At 39.8% G+C, this 21,442-nt stretch overlaps 2 protein-coding genes across 2 annotated transcripts; both read right to left on the minus strand.

Moving 5' to 3' along the window:
• Nucleotides 1-1,963: 1,963 nt before the first annotated feature.
• On the minus strand, nucleotides 1,964-13,664 carry bbs7 (Bardet-Biedl syndrome 7). Its single transcript, XM_072434833.1, has 19 exons — nucleotides 13,626-13,664; nucleotides 13,481-13,546; nucleotides 13,339-13,401; nucleotides 12,553-12,728; nucleotides 12,296-12,482; nucleotides 12,147-12,219; nucleotides 11,307-11,414; nucleotides 10,500-10,630; nucleotides 10,354-10,438; nucleotides 10,174-10,276; nucleotides 8,482-8,674; nucleotides 6,878-6,952; nucleotides 6,731-6,796; nucleotides 5,535-5,674; nucleotides 5,291-5,455; nucleotides 2,576-2,685; nucleotides 2,399-2,502; nucleotides 2,197-2,320; nucleotides 1,964-2,116 (listed from the first exon to the last, which is right to left on the minus strand). The coding sequence occupies exons 1-19, from the start codon at nucleotides 13,659-13,661 to the stop codon at nucleotides 1,983-1,985; spliced, it is 2,139 nt and encodes a 712-aa protein (XP_072290934.1). The 5' UTR covers nucleotides 13,662-13,664; the 3' UTR covers nucleotides 1,964-1,982.
• Nucleotides 13,665-14,218: 554 nt separating this feature from the next.
• tmem33 (transmembrane protein 33) lies at nucleotides 14,219-17,042 on the minus strand. The gene is made up of 7 exons (XM_072434846.1): nucleotides 16,971-17,042; nucleotides 16,395-16,489; nucleotides 16,133-16,320; nucleotides 15,740-15,807; nucleotides 15,436-15,569; nucleotides 15,284-15,367; nucleotides 14,219-15,090 (listed from the first exon to the last, which is right to left on the minus strand). Exons 1-7 carry the CDS (start codon nucleotides 17,019-17,021, stop codon nucleotides 14,961-14,963), a joined length of 750 nt encoding a protein of 249 aa, XP_072290947.1. The 5' UTR covers nucleotides 17,022-17,042; the 3' UTR covers nucleotides 14,219-14,960.
• Nucleotides 17,043-21,442: the final 4,400 nt, after the last annotated feature.

A 21,442-nucleotide genomic window follows, 5' to 3' on the forward strand; every position in this document is an offset into this window, starting at 1 on the left:
TGCATTTTTGGTACATTTGGTGGCGCTGACGCGCCAATTTTTTTTATTTTAGAAAAGGGAAATAGCCAGAATGTAGAGAGGCACGATTTTTAGAGGTGTGCAAATTTTTGTGACTTTTCGTCAATGTTCACTGGGTGAAAAATAGGGGGGTTGGTCCCAAGAAGAAGAAGAAGAAGAAAGAAAGAAAGAAAGAATAATATTCCGATGCGAAAACAATGTTTCCCATTTTTCAAATATCATAAACTATACATTTTCGGAAAGCGCTCGCGCTTTCCTACCTCATGGTGTGGGTCCCTGGTCACTGACGGGTACTTTCGATAATTTTGAGTGGGCTCCGCCCACTTTGTGTTTTTGGCCCTCTATACAGTAATAATGTTCAATTTTTGCATTACATGCTTATATGCACGGAACATGCAAGAGATGGGGAACGTATTCGTGAGCTACTTAGCGCAAATGAGTGCTTTATATGGGGATGACGCCCGCTCGTTTAGTGCGAACTTTTGCACGGGCTTCGCCCGTTTACAACGGTAATGTTCCATTTTCCTACAACTAATTAGTATGCACGGGGCGTGCATGAGTGGAGGAGTGCGTTAGTGAGTGTTTGGAAGTGGGCGAGCGCTTCGCGCTCGATTTCGTGCGCACTACGTGCGCACTTTCGCAGCCGTGCTTCGCACGGCCTTACGAGATTAATAGGCCTCTCGCCAGCTTGTGGCGCTCGGGCCTAATAATAATATTTTTAGCAAAAACAATATAGCCGTTTCCACTATAACAACAAATTATACATCGTTTGAAAGCTCTAAGCCTTCCCGATGCCGCCATGGGGTGGAATCATCATTACGAGCGCTTACGCGCTCGTCACTCCCTATTCCGTCGGGATGCCCCGCCCTCTCCCCATAGACTTCCATTGATTTGAGCAGATACAAGCATGGCCCATGCCTGCGGCATGGATTCTCGCGTACGGGACGATGCCAGGAGGGTTTTTGGAGGAATGCAGCGCTTCGCGCTGCTGTTGTCAACAATTAGTGAATGGGCTACGCCCATTCACTAATTGTTGACTATTTCTGTCATAGCAGGAGTAAGTATGCATGATCCATGCCTTCGGCATGGTTTAGTTCACTGTACTTGCCAGGGGCGACGGGGTACCAAACATGCGGGCGCAGCCCGCATGTTTGGTCAGACAGTTGCAATGCTGCCTTCGGCAGCATTGCGGGAGCAATAGGCCCTCCGCCCTGCTGGGGCTCGGGCCTAATAATAATAATAATATTTTTAGCAAAAACAATATAGCCGTTTCCACTATAACAACAAATTATACATCGTTTGAAAGCTCTAAGCCTTCCCCATGCCGCCATGGGGTGGAATCATCATTACGAGCGCTTACGCGCTCGTCACTCCCCATTCCGTCGGGATGCCCCGCCCACTCCCCATAGACTTCCATTGATTTGAGCAGATACAAGCATGGCCCATGCCTGCGGCATGGATTCTCGCGTACGGGACGATGCCAGGAGTGATTTTGGAGGAATGCAGCGCTTCATTGTTGACTATTTCTGTCATAGCAGGAGTAAGTATGCATGATCCATGCCTTCGGCATGGGCTAGTTCACTGTACTGGCCAAGGGCGACGGGGCACCAAACATTTGGTCAGACAGTTGCAACGCTGCCTTCGGCAGCGTTGCGGGAGCAAAAACATGTTTTTGTCTATTTGTTGGCTTAAATGTTAGATGGTGGGGTTTAAAAAGGAACATAAGCAAAGTCTTATAGAAATGTTTGAGCATCGTTTATTTCCAATAAACTTTTGTATACAAAAAGCACAGATTACAAACTATATTAAATAATTGCAGTAAATAGAGTCATTCATTGTCTTTGATATGTCGATCAGTTTTGCTAACCAAATAAATATATAGTACAAACAAACATTAGATGAATAAATATGACAAGAGTTAAACAGATTTACTTACATATAACAATATTGTTTTTATGTTCTATTTATACATTGTTAAAAAAGTCCAACAGAGAATTTAAATCATAATTATCAAGAATCTCCAACAATGAGGACACTTTAGTTTTAACGTTCTGTCCTTTGAACTTGAATTTATCGATGAAGAGGTCTGTGATCATACCTAGGAGACAAATTCTCATTATAATGTTGCATAACCAGTAAATCAAATATAAGATGCACAATTTCAATCTGCAGCCATACCATAAAGTCTCTCCAGGTGTGCTGGCTGTTTCTTATACTCCTCCAGGAGATTAGCAGACTGATCCAAAATGCTGCGATACTCTGGGATGAGAAAGTCAGCATTTCCCTCATGAACCTCGAGCTCCTACAATTCACAGATAAAGACGAGTGGTAGAGACAGATAAAGGAATTAATCTGGTGAGAAAAAGCTCAAATCTCTTACTTTAAGTGCATCAATAAGCTGGACTTTCCTTGCCAGCAGTAATTGGTATTCCAGCTTTGGGTGGATCATCCGTAAAGTGAAGCTAACAGATTCATCGTTTATCTCTAAAAAAGAGAAAATATCATTACTCTGCATAAAGATCAGCCATGACATTGCAGGATGTTGACGTGAACTTACCATATGATATGTTGAGATTAATTTTTCTTTTTGTAGCTTCTTTAGAGAGCACGTCGCTGAGGATGGAGATGGTAGAGATGTTGTCTGACTTGAAGTGTCCCTCTCCTTTGCTAAATAAACAAACAAATCAATGAATGTCTTTCTGATATTCAGGACATGAAATACATTGTTATTCTCCTTAAAGTGCCTCTGACAGGTCGGACCACTCATTGAACTAAAATGCAGTAAAGATAACTATATTTTGAATTTTGTTAAAAATTATTCACAGAATAACACAATTTTTAGGTTTATAATTAGGCCCGAGCGCCACAAGCTGGCGAGAGGCCAATTAATCTCGTAAGGCCGTGCGAAGCACGGCTGCGAAAGTGCGCACGTAGTGCGCACGAAATCGAGCGCGAAGCGCTCGCCCACTTCCAAACACTCACTAACGCACTCCTCCACTCATGCACGCCCCGTGCATACTAATTAGTTGTAGGAAAATGGAACATTACCGTTGTAAACGGGCGAAGCCCGTGCAAAAGTTCGCACTAAACGAGCGGGCGTCATCCCCATATAAAGCACTCATTTGCGCTAAGTAGCTCACGAATACGTTCCCCATCTCTTGCATGTTCCGTGCATATAAGCATGTAATGCAAAAATTGAACATTATTACTGTATAGAGGGCCAAAAACACAAAGTGGGCGGAGCCCACTCAAAATTATCGAAAGTACCCGTCAGTGACCAGGGACCCACACCATGAGGTAGGAAAGCGCGAGCGCTTTCCGAAAATGTATAGTTTATGATATTTGAAAAATGGGAAACATTGTTTTCGCATCGGAATATTATTCTTTCTTTCTTTCTTTCTTCTTCTTCTTCTTCTTGGGACCAACCCCCCTATTTTTCACCCAGTGAACATTGACGAAAAGTCACAAAAATTTGCACACCTCTAAAAATCGTGCCTCTCTACATTCTGGCTATTTCCCTTTTCTAAAATAAAAAAAATTGGCGCGTCAGCACCACCAAATGTACCAAAAATGCATTGAGAGATGGGAAATGACCCAAAAAAAATCTGATCGTAGAATCATGAAATTTGGCGCAGAGGTAGATGGTGACAAGAGAAGTAAAAAATATTATTACGGCAACGCCGTCCCCCGAACCAAATGTCGGCCATATTGCTTCAAAAATGGCTAAACATGACTTCGGAGTCTTTCCAAACGTCGTACTTTTACAAACTCCTCCCAGGGCGTTGGCCCTAAAAAGCTGAAATTTGGTGAAAATGCTACTGAGGAGTGGGACATCAAAAGTTATCCAAATTACATTGATACCTCTCACGGTCTCTGTGCGGCGAAGCCGCAAACTGTAACAAAAATTTCAGAAATCTCCCATATTTAAAATTTCTGCCGTTTGCGCAGATAAAGTCCGAATTGCGTCAAATTAGAATCAGTTGTTAAACTCTTTGCCCTAAACCTACTTGAAGTGAAATAAATTCATTTGGCGCCACAGCGCCCCCTACAGATTTTATATGGAGGTTAAATGTTTAGTTTTGCGAAATTATATGAAATTTGACACACAACTCAATTTTAGCATCCCCATCAAAAAAGTCAATGAGACCCATGTCATAATTGTTATGGCGTTGCCGTAACGATGACCGAAACCTCCCATGTTATTCCAATGGGGCCAGAACATGTTTACACTTTAGACTTTCACAAACTCCTCCCAGGGCGTCAGCCCTATTAACCTGAAATTTGGTGAGACTCATCTTCAGGACCATCAAAAGTTATCCACATTTTCATTCAAAGAGTCACGGTGTCTGTGCGGCAAAGCCGCACATTTTGCCAAGAATTCAAAATAAAATTGCTTTTTGATGGTAAAACAAAGGGGAGAACATGTGACAGCGTCACAGATTCAGCAGTAGGCGTGATAAAAGGACAATTGGGGCGCGTTAGCGCCCCCTCCTCTTGCGGCGTGGCGGCGGTGTGGCGGCGGCGTGGCGAGGGCCGATCATTGCCGCTTGCGGCTATATTTTCACGTCTTATTGGTAATTGATGAAATCACACCAGGAACAACTGGGCAAAAAGTCATCTAATGTCACATTTTTTAATATTTGACCAATAGAAATATATTAGAGTGACTTTATTTTGTTGAATTAATGTGGGTAAAGATAAATTGGTAAATTATGCATCAACTTTGATTGGATTGAGTATCCCTAGAGTCAATTCCTGTCCTTTTCTACAGATTTTTAAACGTTTTCTCCACAAAAACCTGCTCGATTGGTGTAAAACTATAATTTAAATTTACAACAGGTATAAAAACACAAAATAAAGTCAAAATTAGAAAATGATAGAAACTTATCATACGCCCATTAATCAAAACATTATTTTCTAAGCTTTTAACATCAGTTCGAAGGGTCATGCACGTTACAAGTATCAGGATTTGTATTTTACCGAGAGATACTAGGAAATACCCAGGCCCAGCACACGCTGGCTCATGCACCTCGTCCAGTGTGAGCAGGTCAGCGTATACAACCTCTATACAACATCTGTACAATGGCCACACCCCTGTTGTAAGCTCAGCCTTGTATGAAGTAAAGCTGCACAGTTTGGTCATCATTTGGAATGTCTTAAAACCTTACAAAATCCCACATCGTCAGCCCTGATGAAGACACACTCTGATATCATCACTCACAACTCGCCCTGACGCTAACAGTGGCACATTTCTAGAAGCTTGTGTATTTACCAGTAGGTTGCTTTGACTTGAGTGCCAAGAAAAGTGTTTTGGAAGTAGAAGGTGATGCTCTCTCCCGCTGGGGTTTTCTCTGGAACCTCAGGCAAACAAAACACCACCCAGGAGTGGATCTCTGCAAAACTGAACTGTCCCACCAGACTCAGCCTGTTCATGGGCCTGACAACAAAACAATACATGGAATCTTTTATGAATTGCTCGGACAGAAGGAGGTTTTTGTCCAGTGTGTGGTAGTAACCTGTCCTGGTCTATGCTGTGGATCCTCTGGTGGAGGGACAGGGGCTTGATTTGGTATTGGCGGACCTGGCATGTCTTGGGCTGCAGTCTTGGGGTAATGTAGGCCTGCAGAGTGCCATATTGCCCTTCGATTGACCTCACCTACAGGACATAGGCATAAAAACAGTGTTATAGGATTTTCACTACGTTTACATGGACAACAGGAAAAAACAAAATGTCAGGCTTTGTTTGATTTGAGCAGGACTTAAAAAAAAAAAGAAAAAAAAGATGAAGAGTAATACTGCCCATATAAACTCCAATTACTAGATGCTCCTGAAAGATTCTTAGCTTTTTCATGTGTTTTCTTTTACCTGCGTGTAGACTGGCACAGTAGTAGTGTGACAGGTTATCAGAGAATCTACCCGAAAATTGGATTAAGCGAGTACTTGGAGTAATTTGTACATCCAAACAACAACTCGCGAGTAGTTATTCGGGTGTTAAAAAGTGATTTAATTGTGTGCCACAAATGGGGCTTTAAGTAAACGATCAGGAGATAAAGTAATATGGTATTTTGTGGGGGAAAAAACATGCTTAGCCCACAAAAACCCCTGAGAAGATAATGACATGGACCGGCAAAAAAGAAAAAAGACCTATAGATTTGTCCCAACTTTTAATATGCTTTTCTTTCCTGGTAAAACATGTCTTACACTCAAATCAAACTCATGGAAAAGCTGCAGAGACGTGTATGTATAATGTATAATTTTGGGATACATACAGCTTCACAAAAACCCTAAAAATATCGCACTATTGTCACTCAAACAGTTCGAAACCTGTTGCGGGTACAAATTGCTAAGAGCCCTTGTTCAGTTTTAACCCACTCTTTGTACGGTACATCCAGTTTAAACTTACAAAAGCAAAGGTTGGAACTGCCTGGACTCTCATAGGTAACTTCACGCACTTTTGACCCCCTCATCTAATCATTTTGTATTTGAACTATTGAATCTGATCCCGCAACTCTTCAAATCCTCACTGTGGAGCCACCTCAGAAATCCAATACAGTATATGAACTGTTATTAACTGCTGTATTTAGAACAAGCTTTTATCAACGACTTTGGAGGTCACAGCATTTAAATAAAGATGTATAAATAGAGTGGAGTGGAATGATACCAAAAAAGAGGAATTCTCCCAAACACACATCCCTGAACATGTCTGGATTACCTTGAGTTCAAGTCTCGTAGTGTTGGCCTGACATCTGTACGTGGCCAGGAGAAAGTTCCCATTGGGCTGCAGACACGACGCACAAGTCACGTATTTGAAACACACATCTATTTTGAAATGTGTATTAAATGTGTAGGAATAACTCACCTCGGAGTCACATTCACTGAAACTGACCACGGCGGAATTCTTATCCACGTCCAGCAGGTCGATGGGCACGTCACTCTGTACAGAATGATTTATATTGTGTTTTGCTTAGAGGAAATCAAAACTATACTTTGGATTATTTATACTACACAAATTGAAAAGCAGCAACTGAGTCATTGACATTGACTTCATTCCAGCCCATTAGAAAGTGACAGCTGCAAAATGTTACGCCAACAAACTTATAATGGGTAAAAGTGTAAAACTAATGTTAGAGAGCTGCATTGTGTGCCACTGCCAACTTTTAAATCACACAGAAACTCATCTCAACTCACAAACTTTTCCTTGAACAGTTTGAAGAGTATCAGTTGTAATAATACACTTAAAGGTTCTGCCACATGCTTCATGTCATTATTTTGTCTGGAATGTTCCACAATACATCATTAAACTAGCATCACCACGGAGACAGATAGTCTATTGTATTAGGTGTTTGTTAAGCATGGAAAACATCTGTAACAGAGTGAATGTAACATGGATAAGTTTGATAATATGGAATGTATAGTGCACCTTTAAAGATGCACTTGTCATGAATAGTGTAGAGCAGAATGGAATATATCGTACCAGGGGAAAAACTGGAGAAATGTATTGCAAAATATGAAAAACCAGACGGTTTTGGCAAATGTGATTGATATCAGAGAACAGATTTACTATTGGATTATGTAATAGGATATTATGACAGACATAAACAAAGAAAGAAAAATGTTTAGGTTTTACTGAACTAATTCTTAGAAAAATGTTTCCCACACAATAGTTTTTCATTTTATCTACAGATATATTACAGAGTTTACCAAGATTTTGTTAAATTAATGAATTCATATTTTTTGGTTACAAAGACTTAAAACCAGTCTTTGGATCTGATGTTCCTTAAAGTGCGTTTGACAGGTTTTACGATTATCTTTATTTGGTATATTTATACCTGATGTAAATATAAATGATAGTTTTACACCATCGAGTAGGTATTTGTGGAGAAAACCTAAAGTTTATGCATAATTTACACAAAGATACAACTTTTTTTACTATCTACATTAATTCAACAAAATGAAGGTGCCCCCATGTATTTTTAAATAAAAAACATTTTTTTATTTATAGGAGATCTTCTACTGAAAGTGTTTTTCAAACTTCCTATAAGTGATCTGTTCTTCTGTATCTGCCTCTGTATCTACCGGCGTTGCACCAATGAAATTTCCCCATGTGGGACAATAAAGGATTATCTTATCTTATCTTATTTTGCTCAGTGTTTGCTGGATAATTTAGTGTTTTAGTGTGACGTCATCATTAACAAACAGGAAGTGAAATCTTAAAACCTAAAAAATGTGCTATTCTGTGATATATTCACAAAATTCAAGATATATTTCCCATAACTGCATTTTCGTTCAATGAGTTGTCCAACCTGTCCGAGGCCCTTTAATCATTATAATGTGCTTTACTTGGTCATTTGAACATTCTGATGACATGACGTGACAGGAGATGCTGACTAAACATCTCCTTCTGTCATACAAAACGCTGACGGCTTCATCTGAGACCTTGCCCTCCGCCTGTGTCTGTGGTACCTGCAGCAGTAAGTTGTCGATGGCCGTCTGCACCTCCAGAGTGAGGCTGTAGCTGGCGTCTTCCTGGCACAGGGTGAACTTGTCGTTGATGCTGAAGACGGGCACGGCGGAGACGGCCGTGCTGGACTGGGACGTCTGGTGGTACTGCTCCCGGCCCTGCAGCACCTTCACCTGCAGCTGCTCCAACTCCGCCCTGGGACAAGATGGAGACCAGGTCAACTTTATGAACCTTCCAGAGCGAGCGCGAGTAATAGAAATGAACAGATAGTGATCAACAGCAGGATATGAATGATATGAAAAAGCAAAAACACAAGTAGATGAGTGCACTGATAGAGAACAATGAATTCAAAAGTGAAAAACAACACGTGTGGCTGTCCCTTGCCTTTTGAATCTATAACTGAATCTACTCCATTGCTTACTAATGTATGTGACAAACTATTCTGTGCATATGAAAGTTTAAATGTCATTCTAATGATGACTTTTTGGGTGGGATAATGGAACCTGTGTCTTTATCATAGTATTTTATCAGTCAACTGTGAAGAAAAATAAGGAAATAAAAATACAGGAAGTAGTGCTGGGTTCTGATAAAGAATCCTCTCTCTCTATGTCAACATACACAATTATTATCATTATCATCTCAAATGCAGGAACAATGTATGAGCAAGGAACACCTTTTTCTGACAATTTAAATATTGATTTAACAAAATAAATGTGTATTTTTATTTTCCAAATTAGAACTGACTTGGTAACAGCTATAGAAATACAATCAGACTGCACATGCCCAGATACTTTAGCACAGTTTTTCTCAAGCTGTGGTTTCAGGGCGTTCCCATGTGATTTGGGAAAATGTTTTAAATGTTTGCAATAGTCTTGACACACTTCAAATTTCAAATGCTGAGATAAGACTAGATTCCTGTTTGTGGCCGAACAAATGAATCTGTCCTGAAAATAAAATGAAACATAAAAACATAATGATACTTTATGATTTTGTGGGTCACCTATTTTTGTGTTTGGGGGTCGCGAATGCCAATGGTTGTTATTATGGGGGTCACTGTTCAGAACCACTGCTTTTGGTGGTACACTTCATCAGTTCTAGTGTTTTTGTCATTTTTAGTCAATTATTTTCACATTTTTGCACTTCCTTCAAAAATGTCTTAGTTAAAACAACTGTGCAATTGTGTATTCCTAATTAAGACCTGGTTTATCCCTAATTAATACCTGAAAATGCCCTGGTGGTAGTCGCAAAGACTCTTTTCTTTGGTGGTACTTGGTCTAAAACGTTTGAGAACCACTGAGAGACATTATTTATCCGTTTTTAAACTTTACTCTCGTTTTACTGATCAATACTTCTTGCAATCTGTGAAAAATAAGTATTTAAACTGTTAATAAACGTGAAGCAGAGCTGAGCAAAACGTTACCTCAGATGTAACTTTAATGATCATAGGCAAATACAATCAATTTAGTTTCTCTTTTTAAGATTAAACTCACATTTGGACCGAAAACTTGTTGGGCTTCAGTGATAGAACACACAAAGACAACCTCTACATAATGTCCCATCTGCTGCCCGTGTACAAACAAACCAGGAGGAAAAGGACACAGGAAACCAAGGGAAAACTAGGTACAAATCTGAGTGAAATCTGAAATATAATTGTGTTAAACGCTGTATGTTTCAGTGTATAATAAGTAACTAACCTCAGCGCGTCCACTTTAGACTGCATCTCTTTACTCATCTTGACTTCATCACCTGCACCAACTTCAGCTCTTTGGGGTTCAGAGGTCAAACCAGTCACCCATCCTGGACAGAAGTATTGACCATTTTATGTTCTTAAAATATATCAAAGACAGAAAAGCTCCCTTTAGAATGTGTCACACCTGTGTATGTGGCAGTTACCACTTCATCATAGCACTCTTTCCCAACGCAGCCGCCTTGAACTGACGTCACACTCTCAGACAACACCTACAATGTGAACAGGTTAGATTAGCCCCCTCAAAACAATAGTATATAGGGTCAAACTTACATGCTCAAAGCGTAATGTGGGGTCACCGGCGCTATCAAAGCCGAACACCTCCACGGTCCCGTCGTCTCTGCCCACCAACACGTCGCTCACGCCATCACCAGTGATGTCATAGGTGTCCAGACAAAGAACTCCTTCAACAACAGGGAAGAAATGCTGATATATGATCTATTACCCTTGAACTGATAAAACCGTATAGAGCAACAAAGGATGTTGTTTTGTAGATCGTGGAGTAAATCGTCTATAATTAAAAGGCTGCAACTAATGATTATTTAAATAGTCGACTAGTCAAACAATAATTTCTACTGTAAAGTGAGACTTTTTAAATACTCACAGGTTTAAATATGGTGACTGAAGAAAAATATTTACAAATACAGTTTATTCTTGTCATGATATTTTGTTTTATTTATTTTGATTTAATAATGCCACCGTCTTTGTTTTTCAGCTCTTTATGTATGCGTTTTATAGTCTGTATAGTCCAGGTAATTGATAATTACCATTATCAAAATATGATATTAATTGTTGCAACACTAAAACTTTTTTTTTTTAATTACGGTTGCAAAATAGGCAGTTTAAGAATACAAATATTGCAAATTTGCTGTGTGATATTTAAAATAAAGAGAATATGTTCATATTTGTGGAATGTTTTACACATTTATAATTTTTATTATAATTTCCTGTTATGTTCTATGCAATATTTCAACTCTAAAAAAGACATTAACAGGCCCGTTTCAAGACATTTCTGATAGATTTTTGTCAATATCGCACAACTCTAGCTACAATACACGTTTAATATCGTAGATAAAATACCTCCTTTCTTTTTGTCGTTGTCCATCTCCCATTTGACTGAAGAAGTCTGATCACCGATCTGGACTAATCCTATTTTACCGTCACAAGTTCCATATAGGATTTCATCTCCTACAAAAAACAAAAATACATGGTAACACTTAATAATAACTGCACTTTTAATAATTACACACCTTATCCCATAATTAAACAGTTACTAAATCTGAATCTATCTTAAATAAACGTATTTGTTCATTATGAATTAAAGTGCCTATGACAGGTCGGATGCAGTCAAGATAAATATATTTTGAATTATGCTAAAAGATTATAAAAATGTTATCACAGACTAGCATAGGTTTATAATTTTACTTCCTGTTTGTAATTGATGACGTCACACTAGGAAATTACCCAGCAAATACTCTAATGTCACTTTTATTAATTTGACAAATGAAAATATATGAGAGCAACTTTATTTGTTGAATTCATGTTTATAGTCAAAAGTTGTTTCTTTGTGTAAATTCTGCATAAACCTGGAATGAGTATCCCTAGTGTGATGTCACTTCCTGTCATTTTCTACAGATTTTTCAATGTTTTCTCCACAGATACCTGCTCAATTTGTTTAAAAATATAATTTATATGTACAACAGGTATAAATACACCAAATAAAGTCAAAATTTACAAATTATAAATACATGCCATATGCCCTTTAAGTCTGTATTAAGGCTTATTTAGGTGGTACAAAATATAAATTGACAGACATTAGTTAGTTATTCATTATCGCCTATGTGATGTGCACAATATCTGAATTATTTACAACAGGTTTAGAGAAATTTGATGTGTTTTAGAAAGATCTTTTAAGAATACCTCCATCTTTGTTGTAAAGCTCCAGAACAGATGGAGGGCCAGGAACTTCAATGCCATACGCCAGCTCGGACCCCTAAGAGAACATTTATTATATCACTATCATCAACATTTACATTAAGAGCGTTGGTATATTAGTGTTACTCTCTGACCTGCAAGACTCTCAGAACTCTATCTTGGCACGCCAGAATGGGGAAAGGGCGAGCCAAGTTCTCAGACGACAAGTACATAACATCATTTATTTTGTCTCCAGACAGGAAGTAGTCTTGATCCTTGCAGTCGAGGTAGTGGTTGTAGATGTAACTCGCACACACAAACAGGTCGGCCCCGCGGACATGCCTGGAAAAGAAAATAGCTGTACTAACTTCTAAAATATCCCTGAATGAAAGTAAGTTGCGGAAAAGCGTACATGGCGTTTATGTTTTCCGTGAGGTTGGCTTCGAAGGTCAGGAACTGTTTGCCTTTTTTGGTGAAGCCGCGCACCTGAGACCCAGAACACACGAAGATCTTTTCCTGTGGCGTTCCGATGGCCCCGCCCAGATCCATCCTGGACACCCTCGGCCCCGGGAGTGTTTTGAAGACGGGCTGGGGAACAAAACAAGGCGACACAGACAAAATTAATAGTTGTTAATTTGGCTTCAAGGACACATATTATGCATTATTTGTATCCATCCATCCATTTTCTAACGCTTGTTCCCTTTCGGGGTCGCGGGTGACTGGAGCCTATCCCAGTGACTTCGGGCCTTAGGCGGGGTACAACCTGGACAGTGGCCAACTCGTCGCAGATTATTTGTATCGTTATTCGTTATTGTTATTTTGGTTATTCATGTTTTAGAACTTTTCAAAATTGTTCAACAAAAAGTCCACATTACTTCATATCAGTCGGGCATTTCCCATGTCAAGAATGTAATTAGAGCTCCATCTACTGGCAGCAGAGGGTATTACATAAGGTAAGCATGCAGTTACAATGAGCGCCATTGATTATTTATGGGCTTAAAAACCACACATGTGATCTTGGAAGTCCATCTATCTCTGGAGTGTTTTCTGAAGCTCAGACAGGGATTTACTGGACAGGATTGATGGAATAAGCATGAATGAGGCTAAATACAACTCCAGGTATGTTTTGGATGAGGGAGTAAGTTATAAACATGGGTAAAAGCTCACAAAAATACATTTTGCACAATAAAAGACTGACCACTGCCTCTCCTTTCTTCATTCCAAAACACGTGACTATGCCGTCATGGTCAGCAATAGCGACCTGAAACAAGATCATACAATGTAAATGATATGGAATAATCTAACACAGTTTGCAGTTTTAATGAGTTTGGCGGAAATACCTTCTGAGTGGCTTTTTTACCCAGCGGTGGGAGCAGCCTCATGGTTTTCTGGGACGTTACCCCAACCTTTAGCACGTAAACAGAAGGAATGTAAAGGTTATAAATCTGTTATAAAGCTGTGGACGTCACATGCTGATGCTTTTACCTGTGTGTAATCAACGCGGTTCAGGTGGAGCTCCATCTTCTGCAGAGTTCAGAGCCTTCAGAGCCTGCAGTGTGCACGATGGTGATGGCAAAGGAGAGTGGGATTATCCGAGACAAGAAGATTAGCTGACGTTACATGAGCTAACGTTACATGAGCTAACGTTAGCTAGCTGGCTAATTGGTTCCAGTTCTTTCCTCTTAAGTTTGCTCCGTCTGCGCGTCCCTCACACGGCAACAAAACCCCCAAAACCATGTGTCCAAACCTTGTGTCTCACGGTCCAAACTCAAAGACCCGCTGAAGCCAACTGGGGAAAACCAAAGAGTCGTTGTCAGTAGCAACAGTGGGTCGCCAGCACTCTGGGAGCCCATTGGTGGAGCGGTGTGGAGGGACAGAAGAAGCTGTGCTGTGATAGGTTGTTTTATGGTTTGGTGCAGATTTATGTCAACACACATTTAGTGTTTACACTTCTTTCAAAACCTCAATATTGTTCAGTTGGATGGTTGAATCAAATATTTGATTCTAATTAACTGTGTTATTGTGTAGTCAATTTTATAACTTGTATTACAAGCCAGGTAATTACATAAACACTACAATTAATGTTTTAATAATTTATTAGTTCAATTTGAGATTAAAGTTTTATTTTATCATAAAACTAGGACTAACGATAGGCAAATAATTAACATGGCAAAATCTGAGCATGCAATATGCCAGGAATTTAACTACAACAGCAGAAAGGGACATGTTTTAAATGGGCACACATCGTGAATGCACTGACGAGCAGTGTTATGAATTACTGCATGGTGACATGCATGGTAGAGTCTGAATATGCATTCTACAGCAAAATATCATGTTACATTAAAATATTCTATAAAATACAGCAGACCTCTAAATTTAACATAAGACATTAATGGCATAATAGAAAACAAAATCAAGGAGGCAATGTAGAAAAGAAAGATTGAACTTAACAAATTCCACCCTGCATCAATTCAAGCATTATTTGATGACAAAAAAAGTATAAATGTTAAGTTATTACAATAAGTATGTTCTTTTCTAAATGATAAGACATTAGGAATAAATAAAACATGGAAAAACAACTGCGAACATACAAAAGCTTCATCTTCAGTGAACAGACAGAAGGACGCTCACTGCTGGACCAGGTCACAAAAAGAACATTTGGGGATTCAGTGCGTTACAGGCTGGTCTTGACCTGGACTTACATCTTCTGAACAGCTGAAGTACAAAGTTGACATTCAGAAACAGTTCCTTCTCTTTGGACAACTGTCTGCTTCCATTAAAGTAGAGTCCTGTTGAAACAAAAAGGTGACAGGGAAGCGCTTAGACCCCTGTAGGTGCCAAGCGGCTGATGAAGGCGATGCTGCTGAGGCACATGCGTCTGAAGAAGACGGGGCAGGCAGGCTTCATGACAAAGTGCTCCAGGAGGATCCGTAACTCCGTGAACAAGGTGCTGGGACAGAACAAATACAACATTATCACTCAGGACAAACTCATATCTTTACTTCTTTTTGAAAGGAAATAAAGCTATACATAAAAACCTTGTACTATTATTTTTTTGCAGCAGATGGTTTCATGAGAATAGGATGCAAAACTGAATGTCTTGCTGATTTTAAGGATATGACGTCAGCAGTTTTACAACATACCGGCAGTAAGGGTTTCTTCTGGAGGTGTAGCGGAGAGTGAGGAATCTGTAGTAAATGAAAGGCAGGAGCAAACTCCCCTGGCCACTGCAAAACACAAAATATACGTTTGCATTAAAATAAGATCATCATTACACTTTACCAGCACAGCTTACCTGAAGAGCATGAAAACAGTGGCAGGCATGAGAAAGATCTCATTGCAGGCGATGAACTTCAAGATGTTTTGTTGATTTGCCGAGAGTTTATCGAGCAGATTCCTGACAAACATGAGACTGTTTGGTCCCACGGACTGCAACACAACAAACACACAACACATTAGAAAAAGCACGTGACTACAAGAAGCTCAGAGTCATTTTATTTACAGAATGTTCACTATTTAGTTTTAAAGCCTTTGTCCTAATGATAATATCTTGATAGCAATAATAACAGTGTCATGACATGTCTGTGTCAGTTACTTACATCCAAAACTTTCTTTGTGTAGGTTGTTGCGTGAAGCAATGAAAAAAGGAAGACTGGAAATATGCTCACTGATCAAACAGTTAAAGACAGAGATTTCTGCTGAGAACACATGATTATCATGCAGATTATCAAAATGTTATGAATGTTGTTTTGAAGATATGTCAAATTTAAATATATATTTTCTAATTTGAACATGTGTAGTAAACTTCTAAGTATCAGAGATATTTCAGCACTTTTGCGGGTGATAATACGGTCTTAAGTCATGCTTTAACTCATTTCTATAGGATTGACATAATATCGTCTGAACATAGTTATAATGATGGTACTAAAAATATTGAGATATTCAATTTTGCCAATATTGTCATTCCTTATGCAATCTGATGGAAAGGATACTTGTGATGGGGTAAGAGTTGACCAGAATGAGTGAGTAGAGCAGATAATGGCAGCTGTCCTCCTGCAGAGCCTGTGCCAGAAAAGCCCGACTCAACTGGAAGCGTGGAAGCCTTTGGTGCAAGCGCAGGGCACTGGTGAGCGCGTTCGCTAGCAACGCTCTCTGGTAGAAGTTTGCAGCTGCATAAGGACTGAAACAGGACAGGAACCAAAATGATGAGTCTCTTTGATAATAACTTATCTGAGCAATTAAATGATTACTTACCCCAAAATAGGAAGTATAAACATTACTGAGCAGTAGACTGTGAAGAGTCGGGACAACCACATTGCAGTTTCCAACTTGTTACTTAATAGAAATTGCTGAGGGAAAGAAAACCATGATAACAGAATGAAGTCAGAAGTTACACCCTGATGACTTGCATACAGTACTATATTACACAGTAAACATTAGATTTTAAATTGGAAATGTTCTGTTTTCTTCACCAGATGTATGTAAAAGGAAGCGTATGATTTCACTTTTGATATAACAGTCTTCCGCTGCCAGCAGAGGAAAACAGCTTAATTTAATCTTGTAATACATTTGGGTCCTGATCAAAAGTCAGATGACAAACAGCAGGCTGTCAGCACTGGCTGTAATGGATGCTCACTGACCGTTTGGCCCGTTGTCACTGTGTGTGGACCACCAAACTTTTGTGACCCATGATATACTTTGTCGCCGAGTTAATAAGTACCAGACATTACCCGGAACATTACCTGGACATCAGTACAACAAACTTTTCTGTTCTACTTTGTGGACACTACTGACATAAGAGAACAAGTGGAAAGACACTAGACAACGTACCACTGGTCCCTGTGACGGAGGAGGGGCAGCTTGTGGGTTTGTGTCCGCCATCTTTGAGTTTTATAAGTCAACCTGTAAAGAAAACATGAATCAAAGTCAAGATTGGAGAAATAACCTGTGTTATTGTTTGTCTGTGTTTGACATTGATGCAAATGCCACTAGAACTTAATTTATATCTGAACTGTAGTTTTGAGTCCAAAGCGTGGATTGAACCCTTAACGAGAGTTGCACAGGAGTGGAAACATCATCAGAACTTTAGCTCTGGAATTTTCAAACAAATAAAAAAAAGGTCAAATGCCCTATAAATTCAGAGTGACTGACCTTATACAGAACAATGTTTTTTACCATTTAAACTTGAAACCCCTCCACTCAAACAGAGTGCCCCTTCCACCAGTGAGGTGCATGGAACCATTCACTGAAACTGCACAAAATAGTGTAAAGAAGCAAGACACTCTTAGACTTGAGCTGAAGTGTATTTGAGCCTTGCCAGGCCTCAGTGAATCAGGACTAAACTGTCATCCGTTTTGTGTCTGATCTGCATCAGTTTGAGGAAGTTTGGGACAACTCCTGAGACAACATCCTGGGACATACAAAGTTGACTCAAACAAGTCCATCTCCTTAAAGCAGTGTTGGCCTGGATGCCCAAAACACCTTTAGTAAACTGCTTCTCTCTGGATTGTGAGAACACATACATTTGAGGGTATTTGCAGAAACTCGGGTTGTTATGCCTCTGAATCACTCCAAGTTCAGAGACAACATTCACAAGTGTTAATTCCCTGTCCATTCTCATTCATTTCCATATATTACAGTATATTTCGTAATGTTGCAACCCCCAACACACAACAGCCAGAGCAGACACTAGCTCGAAGCCACAGCCACAAGGCTTTCGTCAAAGTACAGGCTCCACACACCGTCTACAACACTAAACATACTCTGATATTTGGCTTTAACTCATGTTTTGGTCAATGTCTGAGTTAAAACAGTGTTATGAGAAGCAGCGCGACGGCAGGTGGCTCTCTAGAACGTTCGTTACCATCGTTACTCTTGTTAGCCTTTAGCATGCCAGGCTAGCTAAGCAGTCGCCGGTTGTGACACATTTGCAGCCTGTGAGAGCACAGACTGCACGGATCATCCGGTAAACATGCTGTCGCCAGATAGAACGTGTCAGTAAAAAGAATAATCCATGTAACAAACCGAAGCAGTGAGTGTAATGTCCGTCCGAGGCAGAACCAGTGACAAGTAGCTCTTCTTCTTCTTCTCTGCTTTACAATGGCCGTGTGTATCCGGAAGTCACATTACCGCCACCCACTGTAACGTGTTAGACTTTATTCTTTGTAGTTGTACGCGTTAGACTTTATTATTTAGACTTTATTATTTAAACTTTGTTCGTTAGGTTGTGTACGTTAAACTTCCTTCTTTAGACTTCCTTCTTCACATGGATGTTATAATAGCTCCACGCTTCACACGGATGGACCGGATGTGAGAGAGAGATCAGCTGACCTTCCTGAGCGAAGCCACGTGAGATCTCGCGAGAGTTGAGAGTCCCTCTAGTGGCGGTTTTTTCTCCCTTTACGTTTTTTTAAAATTTTTGGCAAGACGCTGCAGGTGAAGAGAAAATGATGTAATGTTTTTACACACGATAAAAACAAAGGTATATTATGTGTACATATTTGGGACAAACTCGTGGATATATTAAGGATAAAATGTTAAATTGACATTAGCTATTGACACAAAGAAAACGGATAGACGTGATTTTTTTTATTTCAAGTAGTTAAATAAACTAGTAAACTACTGAATAAATAGCACTAAGAAATCAACCAGTAATAAATACGGATTAGAATTATATATCAACAAATGCTTAATGATCCGTAGAAATCTTGTTATAGGTCTACACGAATGTAAAGTGTGGTGTGTAGAGGAAAATCCATTTTAAGAAAACGTTGTTTGAAGACACAATGTTAAAGATGAAATCTTTGGATGTTATTTGATTAAATGAAATAATAAAACATGTTTAGGTTCTAATTTGACAATTTTGTTGTTTCCAGGTGAAAATATGTATGTTGAGAGAGAAAATTGACACAAAAGCAAAGACAATAGAATAAATAAACAAATAATAAAACAAGTAAAAAAATATGATAGTACACAACTGTCAATAAAATACGTTGTACTTTTGACTTAAAAGTGTTGTGAGCATGTGGTCTTGGGACTGTGGTCGGACTATATAAAAGCATTTGAATAAAACTGTAGGTTTACTGACATAACAACATTTTGAGATGCCCCTGTCGGACGAGATCAAATGTATCTTGCTATATCTAAGTCCAAACATTGATAATTAGGCCTGTAATGTGCTTATAATTGGCTTTGGTTTGTTTCCCATGTTGTGATTTCTAAATCTGCCACTAGAGGTCACACGAGGCCTATTTATCAGACCTTCGGCCGCGTGAGATAATTCTTTTAGCTTAAAGTGCACCTTATTTGGTCCAAACATGTTTTAAAATGTTACATCTTGAGCCAGTATGCTGCACATATCCGCACAATATTGGCAAGAGTGATGTGTTTTCCACAGATGCCATTTGAAAATATAGGCAGTGTAAGCACTGTAGAATCTAATTATTTCTTTGCAAAACCTAATTAGGCATTAAAAAAGGTTAACGCCAGCGCCTGAAACGTTTTTGTTTAATAATCCCATTACTGACGGCTCATCATGTATAAAATGGTGCAGGAGGACACTAAGTTTTCACTTGTTAAAGGGAATCTCCGAGAAATAGTCGCTGCTTTTTGACACGAAGTGCAACCGGAGATTAGGCTCTAAAATAACGCGCGGATCCCGTCCTGCACCGAGTAAGTTCCCCGAGTCCTGCATGCATTTTCCAACTGTATATTGCCTGCTCATTAGAGGTATTCTCTGTGGTTTATAATTATCATATGGAGCTGTTGTTGAGCGGGAGGATAGTGCAGCGTCTTGTGTGTGTGAAAGTGGAGCTTGATGGGGTTTTTAGGTGTCAGCTCCACTCGGACAGTTCGTAGTCACTAGAGAGCCAGAGTTGAGTGTTTAAATCCGCGTTGTGGACGTAAATGTGCTCGACGAACAGCGGCCCAGTCAAGAAAAAAGAATGCGTAAGAGTGAATATATAAGTATGAGATGTTACAGTGGCGTGGACGGCGACCGCCAAAGAGCCGTTTCACTTTGCAAATTCAGATAACTCTTTTTCAAAATGTGCAAAAAAGACATTGCACTTGACCTGTTAAAAATGTCGATACGGTGATTTTTTAATTCGGAAATAATGGGCAAAACGTCAACTTTTACGCATAACGCAAACACGAACAGAGCAATTGTATTATTATTCTGAGGATTCTGATGATTATTACTATTATTATTATTATTATTATTATTATTATTATTATTATTATTATTATTATTATGCTATTGATTTGCCTTCTGTTTATCCGTCAGCAAACATTCTGTGTAGCCACCTTTACGCACAAACAACTGAACTATTTTCCTGGGTCAAAGCTCATTATTCACACCATTATTATTTATTTGCAAATAGTTATTACAAGTGTATGTATTTTTGCAGTTTCATAGGGTCCATCACAGCTCCATAGCGCGCGCGTTTACGCACAGCCGTCTGTCCGTTGCCAACAGGTCTCAAATAAATGTCTTTGCTCTGCGGCTCCGTTCACACACATCTGTTGGAACAAAACCACATTTACCGCGCCTTTTAACGCCACCAAAAGCACCAAAAGTCTCCCAGAAATAAAAAAAAACTGGAAGAAAAGCAAGTGAGTGACACACCAAAGTGAGCGCGTCCTGAAAGCGGCGGAGGAATGTGTCTGTAATGGCTCTGTCCCCCGGTTCAGAGCGCTTTGGGGCCCAAACAAACAGGTGTGGAGAATCACGACAAGCGCGGAAGACCACAGAAGAGAGGACAGAAGAGAGGACAGAAGAGAGGACAGAAGAGAGGACAGAAGAGAGGACAGAAGAGAGGACAGAAGAGCGGACAGAAGAGCGGACAGAAGAGAGGACAGAAGAGAGGACAGAAGAGAGGACAGAAGAGAGGACAGAAGAGAGGACAGAAGAGAGGACAGAAGAGAGGACAGAAGAGCGGACAGAAGAGAGGACAGAAGAGAGGACAGAAGAGAGGACAGAAGAGCGGACAGAAGAGAGGACAGAAGAGAGGACAGAAGAGCGGACAGAAGAGAGGACAGAAGAGAGGACAGAAGAGCGGACAGAAGAGAGGAGCCGGGTTTGGGGAGGAACGGAAGGCTGGATTGTCCTCGCGGGGACAAAGACGGCGGGTTTCGACAGGCCCCGGGTCTTTTCATGTCTTTGTGGCGCGATGTTCGGAGGCGGTCACTGTGTGATCTGCAGCACAATCAGAGCTTCTTCTGCTTTACAGTGGATTCAACGGCCATTTATTTCTCAAGTGTTTGAATGTAACAAAGGGGAAGTATAAACAAGGCGTTTCCTC

The sequence above is a fragment of the Eucyclogobius newberryi genome, unplaced genomic scaffold (assembly GCF_026437365.1).
Source record: "Eucyclogobius newberryi isolate DKJ021-1_F unplaced genomic scaffold, fEucNew1.0.hap1 SCAF_11, whole genome shotgun sequence".
NCBI lineage: Eukaryota > Metazoa > Chordata > Actinopteri > Gobiiformes > Gobiidae > Eucyclogobius > Eucyclogobius newberryi.